The sequence below is a fragment of the Mustelus asterias genome, chromosome 3 (assembly GCF_964213995.1).
Source record: "Mustelus asterias chromosome 3, sMusAst1.hap1.1, whole genome shotgun sequence".
In the NCBI taxonomy this organism is placed as follows: domain Eukaryota; kingdom Metazoa; phylum Chordata; class Chondrichthyes; order Carcharhiniformes; family Triakidae; genus Mustelus; species Mustelus asterias.
In genome coordinates, this window is record NC_135803.1 from 14,315,689 (window position 1) to 14,340,195 (window position 24,507).

A 24,507-nucleotide genomic window follows, 5' to 3' on the forward strand; every position below is an offset into this window, starting at 1 on the left:
TGTTCATAGAATCATAGAATCCCTACAGTGCAGAAGGGGGCCATTCGGCCCATCGAGTCTGCACTGACCACAATCCTGCCCAGGCCCTATTCCCATAACTCCACATATTTACCCAGCTCATCCCTCTGACACTCGGGCCAATTTAGCATGGCCAATCAACCTAACCCACACATCTTTGGACGGTGGGAGGAAACTGGAGCACTTGGAGGAAACTCACGCAAACACTGGGAGAGCGTGAAGACTCCGCGCAGACAGTGACCCCAAGGCCGGAACTGGACCCGGGTCCCTGGTGATGTGAGGCAGCAGTGCTAACCACTGTGCCACCATGCCGCCCCATGTTGGTTCAATGATCTAAACGAGACATTTCCTTAATAGCCCAGAGAATGAGAGAGACCATTTTAGATCAATGTGTTCATTTAGATGATCGGAAAATTGGAAGTGGGGGAGGGGGGGTCTGTGGTTAAATGCAGCAAGGATCGGGAACATTTTTTGAAGACAGGATTTTTCTGATGGTGGAATTTCCCTTCCCACCATCGCAGAAGGTGGTGGCAAACACATCCCTGCCAATTCAGCCCGCCCCACAGCCTTTAACCAACCTGATTAGCCAGCAGCTTGAGTCCCTGCAATGAAGGAGACAAAACGGGGACTGCAAACAGTGGCCAGAGCCTCAGTCCCGGGTGTTCAGGACCAGGTTGGCTTTCTCATTTCAGGTTGGCAGGTGAGGCCCCGGGGTAGGGGCGAGGGGCTGGGAGTGTCGCCAGCGAGGCTGACAGGGAGGGTGGTCCCGAGGGAGCCAGTCCTTTTGTAGGGGGCAGGAATGGGGCAAAGAAGCTGCCAATGGTGGCATCTATCTCTATTCCACCCCCCGCTTCCCGCACAAGGCCTGAACTGGGTTAGTTTACATGCTTCAGCCCTGCCACTGAACTCATCCTGGTAACTTGAAAATTGATGGTGAGAAGGGAATGCTCCTTAGCTGGTCAGTAACTGGATATTATTCAGGTCCTCAATTGAGGCAATGGCAGATGGGCTGTAATAAGCCTCAGCGTCCCAAAGTAAAATTGCGAAGAGGTCAGGTGGTCAGAGCCCCCAGTGGGAAGGCCATCCAATAGATTTTACAGTCCCCACCCCTCCCTCCCCAACAAGAACCCAGGGCGGTGGGTGGGGGGAGGGGATGTGAAATTCCATGCTTGATTACATCGAGTACCTGCAGTTTTAGCAACTTACTAATTGTCCTGTACTGTTAGTGGAAGTTGAACAGAGAAACATAGAAAAACTACAGCACAAACAGGCCCTTCGGCCCACAAGTTGTGCCGAACACATCCCTACCTTCCAGACCTACCTATAACCCTCCATCCTATTAAGCTCCATGTACTCATCCAGGAGTCTCTTAAAAGACCCTATTGAGTTCGCCTCCACCACACCTGACGGCAGCCGATTCCACTCGCCCACCACCCTGTGTGAAAAACTTCCCCCTAACATCTCCCCTGTACCTACCCTCCAGCACCTTAAACCTGTGTCCTCTCGTAGCAGACATTTCCATCCTGGGAAAAAGCCTCTGAGAGTTCACCCGATCTATGCCTCTCAACATCTTATACACCTCTATTCGGTCTCCTCTCATCCTTCGTCTCTCCAAGGAGAAAAGACCGAGCTCCCTCAGCCTATCCTCATAAGGAATGCCACTCAATCCAGGCAACATCCTTGTAAATCTCCTCTGCACCCTTTCAATCTTTTCCACATCCTTCCTATAGTGAGGCGACCAGAACTGAGCACAGTACTCCAAGTGGGGTCTGACGAGGGTCTTATATAGCTGCATCATTATCCCCGGACTCCTAAACTCAATCCCTCGATTGATAAAGGCCAGCACACCATATGCCTTCTTAACCACCTCCTCCACCTGCGGGGCCGATTTCAGAGTCCTATGGACCTGGACCCCAAGGTCCTTCTGATCCTCTACAGTACTAAGAGTCTTTCCCTTTATATTGTACTCCTCCATCCCATTTGACCTACCAAAATGGACCACGACGCATTTATCTGGATTGAAGTCCATCTGCCACTTGTCCGCCGAACAATGGTGCATGTGAACACTTACACTGGCAAGGAAGTTTTACAGGTGAACGGAATTGATCCCCACCCTGGAGACCTTCAACCATTTAAAATAAGTAGATAGTCTTCAAATTAAAACAGGGTGGAGTTCTCATTTTCGATAACAACCCTCTATAAAGAGAGCATAACCAGCCACCTCAAAAACAACATTAGCACATCTGAATGTGAAACAAGAACCAGAATGATCTTTCATTCTGCTCACTCGTTGTGAAATGACCATTGGATTATATGGAAAGAAATAAAACAAATGCAATTAAATATTTGAATAAAATTATGTAACCATCATTTGAAAGGAAAGGGTTGTTATTTATACTGCTCTGTTTGCAAACAATGGTACGCTTCCATTGTTATTTGCATTGCATCTATCTCACTCCTTCGCCGAGGGACGATACGGGCGGTACGACGGTACAGTGGTTAGCATTGCTGCCTCGCAGCGCCAGGGACCCGGGTTCGATACCCAGCTTGGTTCACTGTCTGTGCAGAGTCTGCAGGTTTTCCCCGTGTCTGCGTGGGTCTCCTCCGGGTGCTCCGGTTTCCTCCCACAGTCCAAAGACGTGCTGGTTCGGAGCATTGACCTGAACAGGTGCCGGAATGTGGTGACTAGGGGAATTTCACAGTAACTTCATTGCATTGTTAATGTAAGCCTTACTTGCGGCTAATAAATAAACTTTAAGGATACATGACAGGGTTGCAAATGCACCTGGGAAGAAACCGGAGCACCCCGGGGGAAAACCCACGGAGACACGGGAAGAACGTGCAAACTTCGCACAGATAGTGACCCAAACCGGGAATTGAACCCGGGTCACTGGCGCTGTGAGGCAGCAGTGCTAACCTTTCACATTTACAAACTAACATAATCAACGTTTTATGAGAAGCCTTTATGCACCACCTCATTTATGAAAGATATGTAGCATTACACGTTGTAGCATTATAATCCCACACTCACTACCAGCTCTCCAGCCGAGGAGCATTTCGTCCCGCCAGGTCGAAACTATCACTGTGGTTCAACAATTGCTCCACTCTCTGCTCAGGTTTCCTGGATTTCATTGTCATTGGCAAGGCACATTTAAGATGACTGACCAGTCATTAAATCTTCAAAAGCCGAGTCAGCTCTATTCTCTTTAATTTCAACAGAAACCAAACTCTCACAAGCATCCTGCTTGGTTGTGAACTTGAAACAGTTCACCCCTGATTTCTCACAGAAGTAACTGCTTTGTTTCAAACAGCGGCTGTTATCTTCTGTGAGGTCATGAGCAAAGGAGTGAAAACTGCCACATTTTTCCAATTGATTTCTATTTTAGTCTCTCTCCCCAAAATGAGCAGGTCGCATCGGCATTTCTGGTATTTATCAGAAATTGACGCTGACATTGCACCTCACTAAAACCTCGCACCGACTTTCAAAATGCTCTCATAGAATCCTACAGTGCAGAAAGAGGCCATTCGGCCTATCGAGTCTGCACCAACCACAATCCCACCCAGGCCCTATGCACATATCCCTACATATTTTACCCACTAACCCCTCTAACCTATGCATCCCGGGACACTAAGGGGCAATTTAGCATGGCCAATCAACCTAGCCCGCACATCTTTGGACTGTGGGAGGAAACCGGAGCACCCGGAGGAAACCCACGCAGACACAGGGAGAATGTGCAAACTCCACACAGACAGCGACCCGAGCCGGGATTCAAACCCAGGTCCCTGGAGCTGTGAAGCAGCAGTGCTAACCACTGTGCTACCGTGCCACCCTCTGTCTTACCTTAGGGTAAAGGGGACATCATTGTTTTGACAATAGGTACAAATATACCAAACCCTGCTGGGAAATCCTGATATTGGCCGGGATCTTCCGGCTGTTCACGTCGGCAGGATCTACTGACCCATCAATGACACGCCCACGCTGTAGGTTTCTTGGTACATGAGGTGCAGTCAAAGGAAGATCTGATTGACAGGAGATGGACCAGGAGATCTCGCCGCCGGCAAACGGCACGACTCTTCCCATCGTGAGAAACACGCCATGGTGAGGCCAGAAAACCCTCCCCCAACCCCCATTGATTCCATTGGTTTAAGCAATCTAGGAGAATGAAGGAATTCAGGGAAGGTTGTCCCCGAGCATCCAGGAATAGTTCAACTATTGGGGCATAGACCAGCTAGATAGTCAATATCTTTTTCCAAAGGTAGGGGAGTCTAAAACTAGAGGGCATAGGTTTAAGGTGAAAGGGGAGAGATACAAAAGGGTCCAGAGGGGTAATTTTTTCACACAAAGGATGATGAGTGTCTGGGACAAGCTGCCAGAGGTAAATAAATAAAGTTTATTTATTAGTCACAAGTAAGGCTTACATTAACACTGCAATGAAGTTACTGTGAAATTCTCCTAGTCGCCACAGTCCGGTGCCTGTTCGGGTCAATGCACCTAACCAGCGCATCTTTCTGAATGTGGGAGGAAACCAGAGCACCCGGAGGAAACCCATGCAGACATGGGGAGAATGTGCAAACTCCACACAGTGACCCAAGCCGGGAATCGAACCCGGGTCCTTGGTGCTGTGAAGCAGCAGTACTAACCACTGTGCTACCATGCTGCCCCGTGCCATAGTAGTAGAGGCAAGTACAATTTTGTCTTTTAAAAAGTGTTTAGACAGTTATATGAGTAAGACGGGTATATAGGGATATGGGCCAAACACGGGCAATTGGGACTAGCTTAGTCGTTAAAAAAAAAGGGTGGCATGGACAAGTTGGACCGAAGGGCCTGTTTCCATGCTGTAAACCTCCATGACTCTAATCCTAACAGGAGGGTCTGCTGAAGGATGCATAGAATGCAAAGAGGTTTTCCCTCCAGTCATTGGGAAAGATGAGACCAGCCTCTCCAATCAAGTAGGTGTGTATGAAAAAAACTGGGGGATGTCTGTAGAAGGAGCGTGATCCCTTGAACCTGGAGACAATGTTGTGAAAGGACCTCAGGCAGGTGATAAGACACCAATACACTTTGCAGCTGCCAAACCCCACACAATGCGCTCCCCAGCATTGTCCTATATAATACAACTCAGACCAACATAGTTTGCAGTTCCTCTCATTCCCCTCCATCCAGACACCTCCTCACTATCTCCATTTGACCAGCCAACCCTCACACAACCTCATCTGTGTTCCATCGCACTCCCATGTCTCAGTCAAGCTCCACAAAATGGTGTCCATTCCTCTTCCCCACACAATCTATTTCCCACACTTGTAAACTTCTGCTTCCTCTCCGGACACAGGCAGCAAGGGTAACATGGTGGTTAGCACTCCTACCTCACAACATCAGAGGCCCAGGTTCAATTCCAGCCTTGGGTGACCGTTTGTGTGGAGTTCGCACGTTCTCCCCGTGTTTGCATGGGTTTCCTCCAGCTACTCCAATTTCCTCCCACAGCCCAAAGATTATGATAGAATCCTACAGAACCCCTACAGTGTAGAAGGAGTCCACTCGGTCCATCGAGTCTGCACCAACCAAAATCACACCCAGGCCCTATCCCCATAACCTCATGCATTTACCCAAGCTAGTCGCCCTGACACTAAGGGGCAATACATTGGCATGGCTAATCCCCAGCGTGGACGTGTCATCAGTAGGTCAATCCACCTAACCCGTACATCTTTGGACTGAGAGAGGAACCCGGAGCACCTGGAGGAAACCCACGCTGACACGGCGAGACTGTGCAAATTCCACACAGACACTATGCCGGGAATCGAACCTGGGTCCCTGGCGCTGTGAGGCAGCAGTGCTAACCACTGTGCCACCGTGCTGCCCCTGCTAGGTTAGGTGGCTTGGTCACGGAAAATTGCCCCTTCGTGTCCAGGGATGTGCAGGTTGGATGCATTAGCCATGGCAAATGTGCGGGGTTACGGGGATAGGGCAGTGGAGAGGATCTGGGTGGGAAGCCCTTTTGGAGCGTCGGTGCAGAGCCGAGGGGCTGAATAAATCATTCTGCTCTGTCGGGATTCTATGGTTGTAACATAAGAGAGTGAGGAACAACTCCAGGGAGGGGCAGATAATGACAGGGGCACAGGGACTCCAGTCCCAGCCACAAATATCACCTGGAACAGGACACATTAATTCAGTCCAGTTCTACTCAGTTCCAGTGGAAGAGATAATGGGGTTGGGCCCACCGCCAAATATGAGCACCACAGAAGCTGTCAGACCTGGTGAGATCTTCCAACATTTTCTGTTTCTGTTGTAGACTAACCAACACTGTCCAGTTTGCTGTGTAAGCTTCATTCTGACAATCAAATGCTCGAAGCTGAGTTGTGCGATGGGGTAGTGCATACAGACGCGCACACACTATGCTCACATGCACAGACACACACACAAACACACATACACTGCACACACATGCATACATAAGGAAACCATAAAATGCATAGTTAGAGCTTCAAGTCAAATGCCTTATTTGCTGTTGTACATCAGTTTACTTAAAGGCAACATGCTGATCAGAGCTGAACATTGAATATTCATGCCACCACTTCTTAATTCTAGTGAAAGGAACACTTGGAATGTGAGCATTGCTCTTCAGACCATGAAAATTAAAAAAAAACACCCTGTTTGCTGTTTAATATCACTATTTCTCAAAGTCACGATGCTGGTCCGAGTTAAACTAATTGGCTCAAGACTTCTGGATAAAGGAAATGATGAACACCGCAAGTTGATTAACATCATAAGGATTAAAAAGAAATACACACGCACATTCAGTCCAGTATCAGTACAAGATCTCTTGATCCTGCAGACACTGAGAAATACCTCATCAAACGCTCTGGTCAGGTAGGTGATTTTTATTGTGTGTTTGTGGGATATATATGTAACCATCAGACATTTTGAATGAACTCTAAATAAACTCAAAGAGTTGCACATAACCAATCAATCTAACCATGTCAGTGATCACTGCACTCAGTTTTATTGTCTCTCAGGCATTTAACTTTGTTACTGTTTAAACATTGTGAGGGAAGTCTCAGCGTAGATTAACTCTCTTAAACCGGTGTGGAATCTTATCAGGTCTTTGTCATTAAAGGAATCTTTTTTCTGAGGTGGAGAAATCTACGGTTAGTGAGTTCTACAGCAACAAGGGGTCCACCTTGGCATAGTGGTAGAGCCCTCGCATTAGAGACGGGGGAGGTCTCTATACGGCACAAGTCCCACTCCAGAAAGTTAAGTACATAATCTCAGGTGATTTTGAACTCATGGGGCAAAACGACAAGTGAAATTCACCGGAAAAATGTTTCAACAAAAGCAGGTTTTGGAAATTAAATTTCAGGACAGAAAATTTGGGCCACGATTTCAAAGCAAAACTTGATCAAATAACTGCACCAAAGCCTTAACATCTTTCTATCTTTCTCTCCTAAATGTTCAGTTATGAATCTAGCATTCAGTACAAGAAGCAATGACCAGATCTGGAGAAATACACTCACACAGAATCAGGAGGATCAGTTGTGTAACTCCCTGCCCTAAGTTATGTAACGCCTGCCTGGGCTGTGTCATACACATCCTGAAAGCACTCTGCTCTGTGTATACCTTAATCTGTCACATAACTACAAAATAATTTGCTTCATCACAGACAAACAATTACAACATCAGCGGGTCACGGGGAGGAAGGAAGAATGTGCTGAAAAAACACTCCTGTTTCATCATTGCCTTAAAGTGTAACAGCCTGAATTGTTTCTTAGACCTAGAAGATAAAACAGGTTCAGTAGAAGGTGAATAAAATGAAATGAAATGGGGGTAAGAACGGCTAATGGTCAAAGTTCATATAATATGGGCATTCATGGCTTTGTTTAACATTTCCAACATTTGAAGTTTTTTCTACACAAGAAGACCAGCAGAAAGCAAGAAATGAGACCAAGTCATCAACTCATGATCAAACCACTGGAGTTTCCCCTCATATGATTCAAAGCTGGTAATTAGATTCGTGAAGAACTATGGTTCATTTCCAGAATCCAAAACACTGGATCCAGAGGATTCTCATTAATATATTGAAAGCACTACCATCTGTGCTAAATATTTTGCTCTCGCGTTTCAGGTGTTACAACACTGACTATGCTTCAAAAGTACTTCATTGGCCAGGAATGGATCTGGGAGAACCGAATTTATGATGGGTGCTATATAAATGCAAGTTCTGTCTTTCAAGAAGAACATAAACAAAGTCTTCAAAGCATAGTTTTATTCTTTATCACCATGTTGCAGCATTTTTTTATGTCAAAAGATTCTGGTTAAATATAAGCAGTGGTAAATTCCGTCCCATGAGGACGGAGTGTGGTGACGAAGGGGTTTTCACAGTAACTTCATTGCAGCACTTACGTAAACCTACTTGTGACACTAACAAATAAACTTAAAACTTGTTTGCTTTCTCACGAAGCACATCAACTCCATTGTCATGATCTGCTGTTGCATTTCTAACATATCATAATGCATGTCAAATGTATTTACAAACTTCCAACAAACAATAATCATTAAAATAAAATATCGGATCCCTGACCCCAGCACTTCTTGCTTCTCAAGGACAGTCTCTTAACAAATCGTTGTGCAAAATGTTGATAGAAAAATAATGTATTCTATTCTAACTTTCAGACATATTGATGGCTGATCCAACGCAACGTATCGAGATTGTTACAAACACAAACTCCCCCGGCAACACCACTTGCCAGCTTTCCTCTGATGGCTTGGCTATTTTTACCATTATTGCCTACTCGTTAATATTTGTCATTGGAATCATTCTCAACAGCCTGGCTTTCTGGGTGTACTTCTGTCATGTCCCCAACAGCAACAGCATCACCATCTACTTAAAGAACCTGGTCGCAGCCGATTTAATGCTGGTCCTCTCACTGCCGATAAGAATTGGCGCAGAGAAAACACTGGGCTTCACAATAATGAGAAAAATCTACTGCAATTACACAACATGCATCTTCTATTTGAACATGTATTCAAGCATTCTCTTCCTGGGATACATTGCGGCCATCAGATACCTGAAAATCGTCAAACCGTTCAAAATACATTCATTTCAAACTCTCAAGTCTGCGAGAATTGTCTCCATCGGAACCTGGTGTGTTCTTCTCAGCTTTGGAACTTCATATGCGGTTCTGACAGGAAAAAAGCCGCTCCAAAATAGCACAAAAGAAACATGCTTAGAATTTAGAAGTGGTTCAGGTGTTCACTGGCACGTAACCCTCCACGCTGGTGGCACATTTCTGTTTCTCTGCGTGTTGATAGGGCTTTGCTTCTTTTACTTTCAAACTGCAAAACGTCTTGACAAATCCCCATCTCCGAACTCCCTCAGAAAACAAGCCAAGGCAAAGAACAACATTCTAATCCTCCTTGCTGTCTTTGTGGTGTGTTTTGTTCCCTACCACATCATGAGGCTTCCTCACATTTTAAGCCAGATTGATGTCATCACTGGGTGCTTTTGGAAAAAGACTCTCTTCCACTTGAAAGAATTGGCGAATGTGCTGGCAACGCTTAACGCCTGCTTAGATCCAGTGATCTACTTTCTGTTTTGCAAGGCATTTCGGTCAAAGTTAGGCCTGGACAAAAACTTAATGGGCAATGACTCACACAACGATCAGTCCGTCCATACGAACCCTTCACAACTTGTGCTGGATGACAGGAAGGCCAGTTAATTCAACAGTGCAAAATAATGTAACATCGATCTTGCAAAATTACCTTGAAGCTGCCATTGCTCGCGATTATTCCAATTACTAAGAAGGAAGTAGAAAATTTCTGAAGAGATGGTTAAAGATGATTAGGAGATGGGAAGAATTAAAGCATGGGGTTTACCTAACAGCTACTGCAAAGATACTACAGAGCGATTGAAATGCTTTTGAAATATTGTCACTTTTCTGTCTCCTTGTCAAAAACAGTGACCAAGTTACACACAATGAGGTCCCACAAATAGGTAACAAGGGCATGCACTAAGATTCAAATTTGCTGTAATCACCAACAACCACAGCATTCACCAAGGTTTGCAAATACTCCAGTCTTCCAGCATGCATTCATTGCATCTAAACCTGCTCTCCACAGTTGATCATTTAACGAAGCCCAATACTATATACAGTATTCCAGATGTGGTCGCACCAATGTCCTGTACCACTTTAGCACAGCATCTCTATTTTTATATCAATTCCTCTCGCAATAAATGACAATAATCTATTAGCTTTCTGAATTACTTGCTGTACCTGTATTCTAGCCTTTTGTAAGTCATGAATTCAGACACCTGGATCCCTCTTCATTTCAGTGGCCTCACCAGTGCCCTGTGTAACTGAAGCATAACCTCCCTACTCTAGGACTAATCTCTATAGCACACCACTCGTTATACCTTGGAAGCAGAAAATTTTAATCTGGGCTAATACTGATCTGTTATTTTAGTGTTTTCCGCTGGGGTTTTTCAGAGTAGGGCTCAATTAGGTTGATTGACAGAAAATAGGTGATTGGGTGAAGCTAGGCTTACACAGTATGACCAATTTATGCCTACTCCGATTCCTGTTAGCTCGGCATTCTCCTATCCATGCCAATATGTTACTCTCTATGCCATGAATGTTTATTCATCAGGGCAATGTAAAATTCTGCCCTTGATTACACTGGGCACTTGCTGTTTTGCCACCACACTGTCGCTCTGTACATTCAGCGGGCGAAAGACATTGGTGTGGGTCAGCAATTACATTGAAATTAGTTTTGAGGGGGAACAGGACAATCCTCATCCTGGAGCCCTGTGGCCATTTAAAATAAATAGGTAGTCTTTAAATTAAAACAAGAAGGAGTGCTTATTTTAGAAAACAATCCTGCATAAAGATAGCACAACCAACTCTTTCCCAAATAATATGTCACCAACTTTGAATGTGAAGTAAGAGCTGAAATGCTTATACATTTGCTCAAGCGTTGTGAAGTGGCCATTGGACCAGATAGAAAAAAACAAATTTGATTTGATTTGATTTGATTTGTTAATCAGCATCATTTAAAAGGAAAGGGTTATTATTCATGTCGTATTAACATCAAAACAAAAGAGATAGTTTAAATGAGCTAGTAAATTAGGTATATATTTAAGTGGGTTTAATTTAGTAGTTTTTGTTCTCTAGATAGACTTACATTAAACAACGGTGTTTGCATGTATGGGCATTTGATTACAGTTCAATCAGTATTTCGATTGTGCTGAGAGATTTTATGACAGGAAAGGTAAACAGGAGCCTGGAAGAGGATTGCGATGTTAACATCTTAGCAATGCCTTTAGGGCAAAGAGCTTTTTGAGTTTAGTTTTAACTGGAAACCAGAGGAGGAGGGGCTTTGCAGGGAGAGAGGGAATCTCTCTCACCACGTTGCTGGAAGAAAAGCCATACAATGGAGCAAGGGGCAAAGGAGGCATATGCCAGAAACCTAGAGAACAGTTAGTTACAGAAACTAGAGAAGTGAAGAGAAGTTGCCAGAAAGTCTCAAGTTAAAGGAACAGAGGAAGTTGCTATTGGAGCAGGGTTACTGTCAGTGAAGAAAGAGCTGAAAGTGCAGGCCTTGGTGAAGTTGACTCAGGGAAAGGCAGCAAACAGAAGCAACTGTAAGTTTGGTGTCCATCTTTCCAGCGTTTGGAAACAATAGTATTCGGTAAGGGACTGAGTACATGAGCTTTTGTGTCCCAGTTTGGATGCTGTGGCAATTCAAGGCAAAGAAAATACTGAAATGAGAGTTGGAAATCTAGTTTCCAATCTAGTTGGAAATCTTTGCTAATACAGTGGAGAGAAAACAACATTTGGAAGGATATTGGGAAAACCTGGAGGTGGATCCTTCATGAAAACAGCTGAGGAAAAGTATTGCTTGAAAGACAGTTTTAAAGCATGTCTTTTTAAGAGTGAACTTCGAAAACACTCAAGTGGCAATCAACTAGCGGGAATTTGAGGAGAAATCCACAGCTTATTGATTGAGCGGCCTTAGCCATTTGCTTTCAAAGTGGGATGCTACCTTTGAAATATGCGTACGCTTGTGAAGATAAGGGGAATGAAGGAGTGTTGTATTAAAATCAAATATTTCATGTTGTTCTTAAAAAATAATTGGCAGTCCTGTGACTCTATTTCTCCACATCCACATTTTCTAAAAAAAATAAGAGTTCTGAATTTTGAGCCAGGGATCCATTCTGCGATCTTCCTGTGAAGTTATAACATCAACTGGGCTTGTAACGTATGGGTCTGGCACGTAAAGGACTAATGTGGAACAGAGTATAGTAACGGCCACAGGGTAATGTAGGAAGGCACATGATCGAGACCCTGGAGCGAGCGTGGTGTTGAGCAGAAATGTGCAAAAGGTCTAACCATGAGAATAATACCTGGCCCTTACAGTACATTGTAAATAGCTCCACTTGTTAATGAAGACTTACAATTAATCCACTGAAGACTATGAAGACATCTTTAAGACACACCATTCTGTAATCAACACCCTCTCAACAATATTTATTGCTCTACTGGTGAACAATGGTACATGTTTCCTTTGCTATTTGAATTGTATTTATCTCATCCGCCTATGAATGATACATGATAGGGTTGTAATCCGCATAAGGAACAATAACTTTTCATAATGTGACAAATTTCCCAAATGACTAACTGTTATAAAGTCGCATATATAAGGTTAAAAATGTGGTGTTTGATAAATGTAAATATTGAAAAAAAATGCTGAAACCAAAAGAAGAAATCGTATAGAATTGTCTCTTTAAAAAGCATGTGTTTTTGTGCTTGGGTTTTTAAATTGAAGAAAGCAGGCTGCAGAAGCCAATTTTGCAACACTGTGTCAAAAGCCTAGCAGCCAGAGTTCCAGCATAGCAAAACAGGCTTTTGAATTGGACCAATTAGTTTAAAGCAAGACACAGAACCAACTGAATTCAAATTTGAGTGTTGTTGACAGCCTCAAGCATTCAAATTGCAAGAATACTGAGAGGTAATTCTAGGTATTTAAACTCAGTCAAGGGGAAATATCTGTTAGAGTAATCTTGCCACCTCTTCAGTCAGAAGGAGGGAGAGGCCAGTCGCTCATATAGAATCCTGCAGTTTAATGTATGTCTTCATAAAACTAACAGTCAGAAAATAGATCAACTCGGAAGGTGTGTCAGACCTGAATAGCAAAGACCTTCAGACTTCTAACAAGTGCTTGGTTGTATATATATCCTTTTGAGAATTATTGGAATTTGTAAGCCTTTGATTCATTCATGAGTCTTGTATTATTCAGACAGCATTCTATTGAGGAGTTTATTCAGTCTGTTAATTGTTTTAATAAGGTAATGGGAGGCACAGTGACATAGCAGTTAGCACTGCTGCCTCACAGCTCCAGGTGTGAAGTTGTACGAACTAATTAATGGCATGATGGGAAAATTGGTCAACTATTTGGTACAATATAAGAAAAGCTGACCAAGCTATTCCAAAATCCCTGACCCCTGCAGGACCTGATAAGGCTGGCTGCATGAGTAAGACAAGATAAGGTCAGGAATGGAGGAGTCACCGACCTTTTTCTGTTCTATCAAAGGACAAGATATGGGTATGAATGATGAGACAAAGAGTTCTCGGAGGTCAGCAGGTTGTGCCATGATTAATGACATTGATTACTGATTGAATTCCTGAATAAGCTTTGGTCACGCAAACTGATAATGATTATGTATAAATACTGAACTGATTCTTTCTGTAAGCGCGGACTTGAGGAGGAATTAGCAAGTTGTACCAACTGCTCTCTGAACTGAAGTTTCAGCCAATACTGCATGCAGTCTTTCGTAAATAAAGACTAGTTATTTAGTCGGAACAAAGTTTGTTGAGTCTTTCTATCACAGTCAAGAAGCAGGAAAATTTCTACTTCAACACAGGGACCCGGGTTCGACTCCCGGCTTGAGTTACTGTCTGTGTGGAGTTTGCACGTTCTCCCTGTGTTTGCGTGGGTTTCCTCCGGGTGCTCCGATTTCCTCCCACAGTCCAAAGATGAGCAGGTTAGGTTGATTGGACATGCTAAATTAACCCTTAGTGCTCCGGGATGTGATAGGTTCGAGGGATTAGCAGGGTAACTAAGCAGGGATTGGCCCTGGGTGGGATTGGGTGTCGATGCAGACTCGATGGGCCGAATGGCCTCCTTCTACACTGTAGAGATTTTATGATTCTACAAAGGTTGTCATCAGTTTTAAAATAAAGACCTGTTAATTGTTCATGATAGAGTATACCCGATCCTGCTTTAATTTACCTGAACTAATAACTTCCGACTCCCTCAAACACACTTACTTAAGATTACAGGTGAGGTATATCCCTTTGGGGCGGTACCAAAATCGCACAGAGGGAAACATCACCTCCGTGGCGTAACACAACAGAAATAAACCAATGGGATTGATTTAACATTTTCAAAATAAATAGCAACAAACCAAACTCAATAAAAGGTCCAAACATCAATTGACAAGTAACTAATATCTCAAACTGAAAAGGACGGTATCGTTAATTTCATTGACTAGCAAAACCAAGATTTGTTTTATAAAATGTCTTTACAGAACACTTCACTTATGACAGATATGCAGCATTATAGCAACAATCCCATTATTACTGCCAGCTCTCCAGCGGAGACAAAATTCTCCCTGCCACACCAGGATAAAACTTCCAGTGTCCTTCAACAATCGCTCCACTCCCTATTCAAGTTTTCTGCATCCAATTATCACCAGCAAGGTACATAAAAATGAATCCCCATTCATTAAATATTCAAGAGCCAAGTCTGTTCTAGTACTTTTCTTTAAAATATAAACCAAACTCTCACAAGCATCCTGCTTGGTTGTTAATATGGAACAGTTCACTTTGGTTTCCCACAGAACTAACTGCTTTGTTTCAGCATCACAAAGAGCAGTTGTCTTTTACTGTGAGAAAAGGAGTTAAAACTGCAAGGCTGCTACAATGGGATTTGATTTTAGTTTCTCTTCCCAAGACAACCAGATCATGTTGGCATTTCTCCAAATTGTGATATTTATTGGGAATCCACTTTGATTCCACAAACAATATTCAACATGTTCTGTTTTATCTTAAGTTAAAGGGGACGTTTTAAAAGATAACTGCCTTGTATAGTTCAGCATCCATGACAAAAGGCACATACATGCTGGGAAACCCTGGTACTGGTTTCAGCAATCACACAAATCGAAAGAATCTTACCTATAAGACCATAAGACATAGGAGCAGAATTAGGCCACTCGGCCCATCGTGTCTGCTCCGCCATTCAATCATGGCTGATATTTATCTCATCCCCATTCGCCTGCCTTTTCCCCATAACCCTTGATCCCGCTATTAATCAAAAACCTATCTATCTCTGTCTTAAAGACACACAATTACCTGGCCTCCACAGCCTTCTGTGGCAAAGAGTTCCACAGATTCACCACTCTCTGGCTGAAGAAATTCCTCCTCATCTCTGTTTTAAAGAATCGTCCCTTTAGCCTGAGGTAGTGCCCCCTGGTTCTAGTTTGTCCTACTAGTGGAAACATCCTCTCCATGTCCACTCTATCCAGGCCTCACAGTATCCTTAAGTTTCAATAAGATCCCCCCTCATCCTTCTAAACTCCAATGAGTACAGACCCAGAGTCCTCAACCGTTCCTCATACGACAAGCTCTTCATTCCAAGGATCATTCTTGTGAACCTCCTCTAGACCTTTTCCAAGGCCAGCACATCCTTCCTTAGATACGGGGCCCAAAACTGCTCACAATTCTCCAAATGGGGGCTGACCAGAGCCTTATACAGCCTCAGAAGCACATCCCTCCCTTTGTATTCTAGCCCTCTCAACATGATTGCTAACATTGCATTTGCCTTCCTAACTGCCGACTGAACCTGCACGTTAACCTTAAGAGAACCTTGAACAAGGACTCCCAAGTCCCTTTGTATTTCTGATTTCCTAAGCATTTTCCCATTTAGAAAATAGTCTCTGCCTCAATTCCTCCTTCCGAAGTGCAGGACTTCACACTTTTCCACATTGTATTCCATCTGCCATTTCTTTGTCTACTACCTAACCTGTCCAAGTCCTTCTGCAGCCCCCCCTGCTTCCTCAATACTACCTGTCCCTCTACATATCTTTGTGTCATCGGCAAACTTAGCAACAGTGCCTTCAGTACCTTCTTCCAAATTGTTAATGTATATGGTGAAAAGTTGTGGTCCCAGCACCAACCCCTGAGACACGCCACTCGTCACCAGCTGCTATCCTGAAAAAGACCCCTTTATCCCCCTTCTGCCAGTCAGCCAATCCTCTATCCATGCCAGGATCTTACCCTTAACACCATGGGCTCTTAACTTATTTAGATCTCCTGTGCGGCACCTTGTCAAAGGCCTTCTGGAAAACTAAATAAATCATGTCCACTGGTTCTCCTTTAACTAACTTCCTTGTTACCTCCTCAAAGAATTCTAACAGGTTTGTCAGACATGACCGCCCCTTGACAAAGCCGTGCTGACTCAGTCCTATTTTATCATGCACTTCCAAGTACTCCGCAATCTCATCTTTAATAATGGACTCTAAAATCTTGCCAATGACCGAAGTCAGGCTAACCGGCCTATAATTTCCCATCTGCTGCCTCCCTCCCTTCTTAAACATCAGTGTTACATTAGCTACTTTCCAGTCTTCTAGGACCCTCCCTTACTGAAAGATCATCACCAATGCCTCCACAATTTCCTCAGCTATCTCTTTTAGAATGCTGGGGTGTAGTCCATCCGGTCCAGGTGATTTATCCACCTTCAGACCTTTCAGTTTCCCCAGAACCTTCTCCTTAGTGATAGCGACTACACTCACCTGTGCTTCCTGATTCTCCTGGGGCTCTGGCATCCTACTGGTGTCTTCCACCATGAAGACTGATGGAATGTAACTATTCAGTTCCTCTGCCATTTCTTTGTTTCCTGCCATTGCTTCTCCAGCCTCATTTTCCAGTGGTCCAATGTCTATTTTTGCCTCTCTTTTACCTTTTATTTATGATGTGAAAATGCCAGTGTTGGACTGAGGTAGGCACAGTAAGAAGTCTCACAACACCAAGTTAAAGTCCAACAGGTTTATTTGGTAGCATGAGCTTTTGGAACGCTGCCCCTTCATCAGGTCCACAGGGGCTCTGTCACAAGCTGCTCCAAAAACCATCTCTTAGACATTCCACAAATTCCTTTTCTTGGGATCCACTATCTACCTGATTTTCCCTGGAGATCCTCCAGTGATTTCCAAGGGGGTGCAATGAGATATTCTCTCCAGTCCTTGAAAAGGATGAGGTCAACCTCTGAACAAGTCAGCATGTATGAAAGAGGCTGGAGAGTACAGAGCAACTCCAGGGAGGGGCAGAGACTCCAGTCCCAGACATAAATATCACCAGGAACAGGACACATTAATTCAGTCAGGTTCTACTCAGTTCCAGTGGACACGGTAATGTCTGTGCCCACCGTCAAACGTAAGGGGTTTGGTTCTTTCAAATCAAATTGTTCAAACTCAACACAACTTTTGCAACAGCTTGGCTTGAGTGCAAAAAAGCAGCATTTCAACCACTTTTAATCTATCAAAACAGTGTTGAAGTCCCCCAGCTACCAGGTTATCCCTCAGCCTTTTCTTCCCCCTAGCCAGGTGCTCCAACCTCTCACCCTTTCCTCCCAACCTATCCTCTCAGCTCTGCTTTCACCTTTCTAAAGCCTTTTTGTACCTTCACCAACATCTCCTTATCATTGTTATCAAAGAGAGATGAGAACACCCAAGTGTAGATTAACCAACGTGGCACAGATTTCAGTGTAAATTCAAAATTGACAAGGATATGTTCAAAACCGAGGTATGATGTCAAAAGTATACACACACACACGCATGCACACACATGTGCACACACACGTGCGCACACACACACACATGCAGACACACGCTTTGCTGTTCCACATCATAGAAACATAGAAACTAGAGGCAAACTATTCGGCCCTTGGAGCCCGCCCCACCATTCATTATGATCATGGCTGATCATCGAATTCAATATCCTCATCATCCCATTCCTCCCATATCCCTTGACCTCTTTAGCCCCAAGAGCTATATCTAATTTCTTCTTGAAATCAAATGTTTTGGCCTTAACTACTTTCTATGGTAGTGAATGCTACACATTCAACACCCTGTGAGTGAAGAAATTTCTCCTCCCTCAGTTCTAAACAGTTTACCCCTTATCCTCAAACTATGACCCCGAGTTCTGGACTCCCCCACCATTGGGAACATTCTTTCCCAATGGAAAGAATGGGAGGTCATAATACTAATCTAAGCTGAACATTTGGTAGGATGTTAATTATTCGCTGCACAGCTTCCTAATTTTGGTAACAGGAAATGCTGAACTCACCAATACCATGAAGATAAAAAGGGTATTTTGCGCATACAAGTTCAGTCCAGTATCGCTGCAAGAAACTCCTACTCTGACAGACACAGAGTAAATACCACATCAAGAACAACCATTCAGGTAGGTAATTATTCTTTTGTCTCAGTGGGATTTTATATACTATGACCATCAGTGTCATGTTGAGATGGGTTATTCCTTCAGAACTTGATCCCTGTTTCTCCAGGACAGTTTTTCACCTCAGTGTGTTTCTTTGCACTTGAAGATAATTTCAGAACATTAAATCAGATATGCTCAACTAAATCTAAACAAGCAGTGAACTCAAAGAGTTCCACATAACCAGTCAAGCTAACCATGATCACTGCACTCAGTTTTATTGTCTCTCAGGCATTTAGGTTTGTTACTGTTTAAATATTGTGAGGGAAGTCTCAGCATAGATTAAACCGGTGTGGAATCTTATTGGATCTTTGCCATTAAAGAAATCTTCCCTCCAAAGTGGTTAGTTAGTTCTACTGCCACAAGGAGTGCACCTTGGCATAGTGGCAGTGCTCTCTCGCACTACAGACGGGAAGTCTCTATACAGCAAAAGCCCCACTCCAGAAACTTAAGTACATAATCTCGGGTGCTTTTGCACTCATGGGAAAAAAACTAAAGAAGCGAACGACACCAGAAAAGTGGAAGTTATTGACTTGCGTTGCAACAAAAGCAGGTTTTCGAAAAGACTTGTTAACTGAGAAGCATAATGTCATGCTTTTAAAGGGAATTGTGTGAAAACACTGCCACCAAAACTGAAACCATGCAACTTCCATCTTTCTCAACTTTTGAATTAAGAATATAGAGTTCAGTACAAGAAGCAATGACCAGATCTGGAGAAATAGACTCACAGAGAATTAGAAGAATCACTTGGGTAACTCCATTGCTCGGTTTGGACATGTCTGCCCTGCTGTGTCACACACATCCTGAAAGCAAACTTCTGCAAATATCTCACACTGCCACAGAGCTGCAAAATGCTCAAGTTGATGGCAGACAAATACAACAGCAGATAACAAGGAGGAAAAGAGAACAGTCTGGAAAAAGAACTTCTGCTTTATCAGTGCCCTAAAATTCAGTAGCATTTAGGTGTAAATCTTTGGTTAGACCTGGAAGATAAACACGTTCCGTTATAAGATAAAAGATACCAAATGGGGGAAGAACAGTAAATGGCTCAAGTTCACATATTATTGACATTTATAGCTTAGTTTAAAATTTCCAACATTTTTTGTACATTTGTTTTTAATAAAATGACCACAAATAGCAGGAAATTAGTTATTTTTAATTTGTTCACAAGATGTAAGTGTCGCTGGCTGGCAAGGCGCCTTTGCCCTTCCCTAACGGCCCTCAGTTTCAGAGGTCAATTAAGGGTAATCCTCATTGCTGTAAATCTGGTGTGACATGTGGGTCAGACTGGGTAAGGATGTCAGATTTCCTTCTAAATGACATGACTGAACTGGATGTGTTTTTACGACAATCGACAATGGGCATCATTAGACTTCTGATTGCAGATTATTGATGACCTGCCAAGATTGGGATTTGAACCCAGGTCCCCAAATCTTGGCCCGGGTCTATTTATTGCCCTGTCACAATGCCACTATGCTGCTGCCTCCCCAAAATCTAAGTCACCAGTTGATAATCCAAATCAATAGAGTTTCCCTCGTACATTTTGTGACATTTACTGATTCAAGATTAGTATCAATAATCAACAATGATTCATTTCCCAGAATCCAAAACAATAGATCCAAGACATTCTCACTAAAATGTTCAAAGCACTATTATATGAAGAAATTTGCTCTGTTATTTCCGACATCACAACAGTGACTCCACTTCAAAAATACTTCATTCGCTGTAAAGTGCTTTGGGATAACATAAATTCATGATAGGTGCTCTAGAAATGCAAGTTCCTTCTTTCAAACATATGTCTCCAAAATGTAGTTACACATTTTATCACAACATTGTAGAATGTGTTATATCAATGGTTTCTGGTTAAACATGGGCAGTGCGAAATGCTGTCCCATGAGGAAATTATTTGCTTTCTCACAAAGCACAGCACGTTCTGCTGTTGTTTAAGTTTATTTTACTAGTGTGACAAGTCGGCTTATTCTTATTTGCTCATGGGATGTACACATCTCTGGCAAGGCCAGCTTTTATCACCTGTCCAGAAAGTTTTAAAATTTACTTCTTAGGGCCTGATTTTACCATTTTGAGTCTAAGTGCCGAATCTGGGCATCAAATAGATCCGCGCCTGGAATCCTCTTTCCAGCGCGCCGATACGCATTTTGCCAGCTCCAGTCCGATCTGCGCAGTGGACGGGGCTTAGCGCTGCCGGGACGATCGGAGCTCTGAACGGTGCATGCGCAGTTCAAAAAAAATCCGAAGCAGCGCGCACGGGCGCGAAAGAAAAACCAGCAGAGAGAGCAGAGGATGGACTCGGGAGAATCTTGCAAACTGCAAATAATGTAGCATCTTCTTTGTGCTGCCTAATTGTCTATGGGAAAGATAATTAAACTACAGTGTCCTAGTGAGCAATTTGTGACCTGTATAATACATTTGTGATCTGTAACTGGATTGTGGATGCTCAAATATTCAGAGTCCTGTGGTGAACTTGGAAGAATTGTCCCCGTGGTGGAACTTGGTTGGAAATAAGATTCAAGGAGATTACTAAATCTTGTTTTCATCTGAACATTGCACAGAATTAGAGGAATTCCCTTTGGAAGATAATGTCAAAATTATAATCGCAGGAACTAAAAACCTGACAGTCAAAAATTTGGGAAAATATTTCAAACGATGGATGGGGGGATATATATTTTGAAATATTTTCCCAAATTTTTGACTGTCAGGTTTTTAGTTCCTGCGAAAGGATGGTCGGGGAGGATGGGCTTCAGAGATTCCCTGCAGAATAGAAATCCGCTTCGGACTTTTATTCAGCAGGTCACTAAAAACACGCATCCGGATTAGGCCACGCAGTGGTAAAGTGGGATTTGGTGGTAGAGTTGGGCGCGCGGTTCATTAAGTCGATTTAAATGGATGCAAATGCATTTAAATCGTCGGGCCGCCCGATTCGGGCACAGGCTGGACCCGCGCCCGAATCGGGTGTCGGTAAAGCCACGATCTGCTCGGATTCGGGTGCAGATTGCGTTAAAGGCCCGACGCCCAACCTTACCGCTATTTCACGCCAAAATCGGGCCCTTAGTGTCACAAGAGGCTTACATCAACACTGCAATGAAACTATTGTGAAAAGCCCCTCGTCGCCACACTCTGACGCCTGTTCAGGTACACTGAGGGAGAGTTTAGCATGGCCAATGCACTTAACCAGCATGCCTCTCGGACTGTGGGAGGAAACCGGAGCAGCCAGAGAAAACCCACGCAGACACGGGGAGACTGTGCAAACTCCGCACAGACAGTGACCCAAGCTGGGAATCGAACCCGGGCTCCTGGCATGGTGAGGCAGCAGTGCTAACCACTGTGCCACCGGGCTGCCCCAAATGTTCGTACTATATTGCATTTCTAACGTTCCATAATGTATATCAAATATATCCAACAATTATTATTCAATGAAAATACTAAATAGCCGACCCAAGCACTTTGTGCTTAACAAGAATTGTCGCTTTTAACAAATCGTTTTGTGAAATGTTTCGAGAAAAATAATGTATTCTATTCTAACTTCCAGACATATTGATGGCTGATCCGACACAACGTATCAAGATCGTTACAAACACAAACTCCCCCGGCAACACCACTTGCCAGCTTTCCTCTGATGGATTGGCTATTTTTACCATTATTGCCTACTCGTTAATATTTGTCATTGGAATCATTCTCAACAGCCTGGCTTTCTGGGTGTACTTCTGTCATGTCCCCAACAGCAACAGCATCACCATCTATTTAAAGAACTTGGTCGCAGCCGATTTAATGCTGGTCCTCTCACTGCCGATAAGAATTGGCGCAGAGAAGAAACTGGGCTTCACAATAATGAGAAAAATCTACTGCAATTACACAACATGCATCTTCTATGTGAACATGTATTCAAGCATTCTCTTCCTGGGATACATTGCGGCCATCAGATACCTGAAAATTGTCAAACCGTTCAAAATACATTCATTTCAAACTCTCAAGTCTGCGAGAATTGTCTCCATTGGAACCTGGTGTGTTCTTCTCAGTCTTGGAACTTCATACATCGTTCTGACAGGAAAAAAGCCACCCCAGAATAGAACAAGAGAAACGTGCTTAGAATTTAGAAGCGGTTCGGGAGTTCACTGGCACGTAACCCTCCACGCTGGTGGCACATTTCTGTTTCTCTGCGTGTTGATAGGGCTTTGCTTCTTTTACTTTCAAACTGCAAAACGTCTTGACAAATCCCCATCTCCGAACTCCCTCAGAAAACAAGCCAAGGCAAAGAACAACATTCTAATCCTCCTTGCTGTCTTTGTGGTGTGTTTTGTTCCCTACCACATCATGAGGCTTCCTCAGATTTTAAGCCAGATTGATGTCATCACTGGGTGCTTTTGGAAAAAGACTCTCTTCCACTTGAAAGAATTGGCGAATGTGCTGGCAACGCTTAACGCCTGCTTAGATCCAGTGATCTACTTTCTGTTTTGCAAGGCGTTTCGGTCAAAGTTAGGCCTGGACAAAAACTCCATGGGCAATGACTCACACAACGATCAGTCCGTCCATACGAACCCTTCACAAATTGTGCTGGATGACAGGAACACAAGTTAATTCAACAGTGCAAAATAATGTAACATCGATCTTGCAATAGCTCTCTATTATCCCAATTACTAAGAAGGAAGTAGAACATTTCTGAAGAGATGGTTAAAGATGATTAGGAGATGGGAAGAATTAAGGAATGGGGTTTACCTAACAGCTACTGCAAAGATACTTCAGAGCGATTGAAATGCTTTGTTTATAATGTCACCTTTCTATCTTCTTGTCAAAAACAGTGACCAAATTACACACAACGATGTCCCACAAATTGGCAATGAGATGAAGTCAGCTAGTCAGCCACTGGTGATGTCAACTGATGAACACATGTTGGCCAAGGAATATTTTAAGACCTCAATGTGAATTGGACCTGGAACATCTGGCATCGTAATCAAAAGGAGCCACAGCATTCACCAAACGTTTTCCATAATCACATGCAACTATAGCATTCACCAAGATTCAAATTTACCATAATCACCAGTAACAACGGCATTCATCAACGTTCAAATTTACCACAATCATAGTACCATGATACTGTGCCTTTAAGAAACGTATTTGAGTCATGTACCTTGTGCAGGATTGTTTTTCAAAACTCTGGTGTAATACCAGTGCTGTGGGGTCTGTATCTGGCAGCCCTATATTGTACCTGCAGCACCATAATTGGTCCTAATTGCTAGAAAGTTCGTTTTCATCTGGGTAATACTGTTCTGTTATTTTAGTGTTTTCCGCTGGGGGTTTTCAGAGTAGGGCTCAATTAGGTTGATTGACAGAAAAGTTAGGTGATTGGGTGGAGCTCAGCTTACACAGTAAGATCGAGCTTAGATGCTGCTTGGAGTTGTTGGAGAACAGTGCCTCTCTTTCTCTCTTTGGATTTAGAATCTGGAATCTGCCAGGAAATAAGTTTATTTCTCAGATTCTGCTGTTTGGTGATGGATCTTTCTCTGGAGGTGGTTGTATGTGAGGTGTCTGTCTAGATTTCTGTCCAGAGGAATTAAAAGGCTAGAAATCTCACATCTATGTGAACATATCTGTTTTTGGTACTAACAGGTTCTAAAGAAGGGATTTATATCTATGGGGCTACAGCTTAAATTGGAACTATAGAGAGAGCTAGCTGTTAAGAATTATAACATGTCATGCTTAAGTATTTAAAATGGTAATGTTTATGCTAATTCTTATTGTTGTATTCTAACTGTGCTCTTAAATAAAGTTTGTTTTGATAAAAATTTCCCAGTGGGTCTATTGAATCATACTTGGAGCAGAACACCTTCTGTTCATCAGGATGTCAAAATCAAGAGGAAAAGTTAGGGTCTCGGCTAACTTCATAACATATCTTGGAGTTTTCTGTCTGGTCCCCAACAATACCATTAACCAAAG

General features: G+C 43.2%; 3 protein-coding genes across 3 annotated transcripts in view; 2 read left to right on the top strand and 1 right to left on the bottom strand.

Annotated features, from left to right (window-relative positions):
* LOC144487108 (mediator of RNA polymerase II transcription subunit 12-like protein) overlaps positions 1-24,507 on the bottom strand; it is a 596,823-nt gene that overhangs the window by 356,503 nt on the left and 215,813 nt on the right.
* LOC144483002 (P2Y purinoceptor 14-like) lies at positions 8,692-10,389 on the top strand. The gene has a single exon (XM_078201829.1). It carries the CDS (start codon positions 8,692-8,694, stop codon positions 9,727-9,729), a length of 1,038 nt encoding a protein of 345 aa, XP_078057955.1. The 3' UTR covers positions 9,730-10,389.
* On the top strand, positions 18,418-24,351 carry LOC144483012 (P2Y purinoceptor 14-like). Its single transcript, XM_078201839.1, has 2 exons — positions 18,418-18,525; positions 22,106-24,351. The coding sequence occupies exon 2, from the start codon at positions 22,114-22,116 to the stop codon at positions 23,149-23,151; it is 1,038 nt and encodes a 345-aa protein (XP_078057965.1). The 5' UTR covers positions 18,418-18,525; positions 22,106-22,113; the 3' UTR covers positions 23,152-24,351.

Coding starts and splice junctions, on each gene's coding strand:
- LOC144483012 (XM_078201839.1), top strand. CDS start 22,114: ATGGCTGATCCGACACAACGTATCAAGATCGTTACAAACACAAACTCC.
- LOC144483002 (XM_078201829.1), top strand. CDS start 8,692: ATGGCTGATCCAACGCAACGTATCGAGATTGTTACAAACACAAACTCC.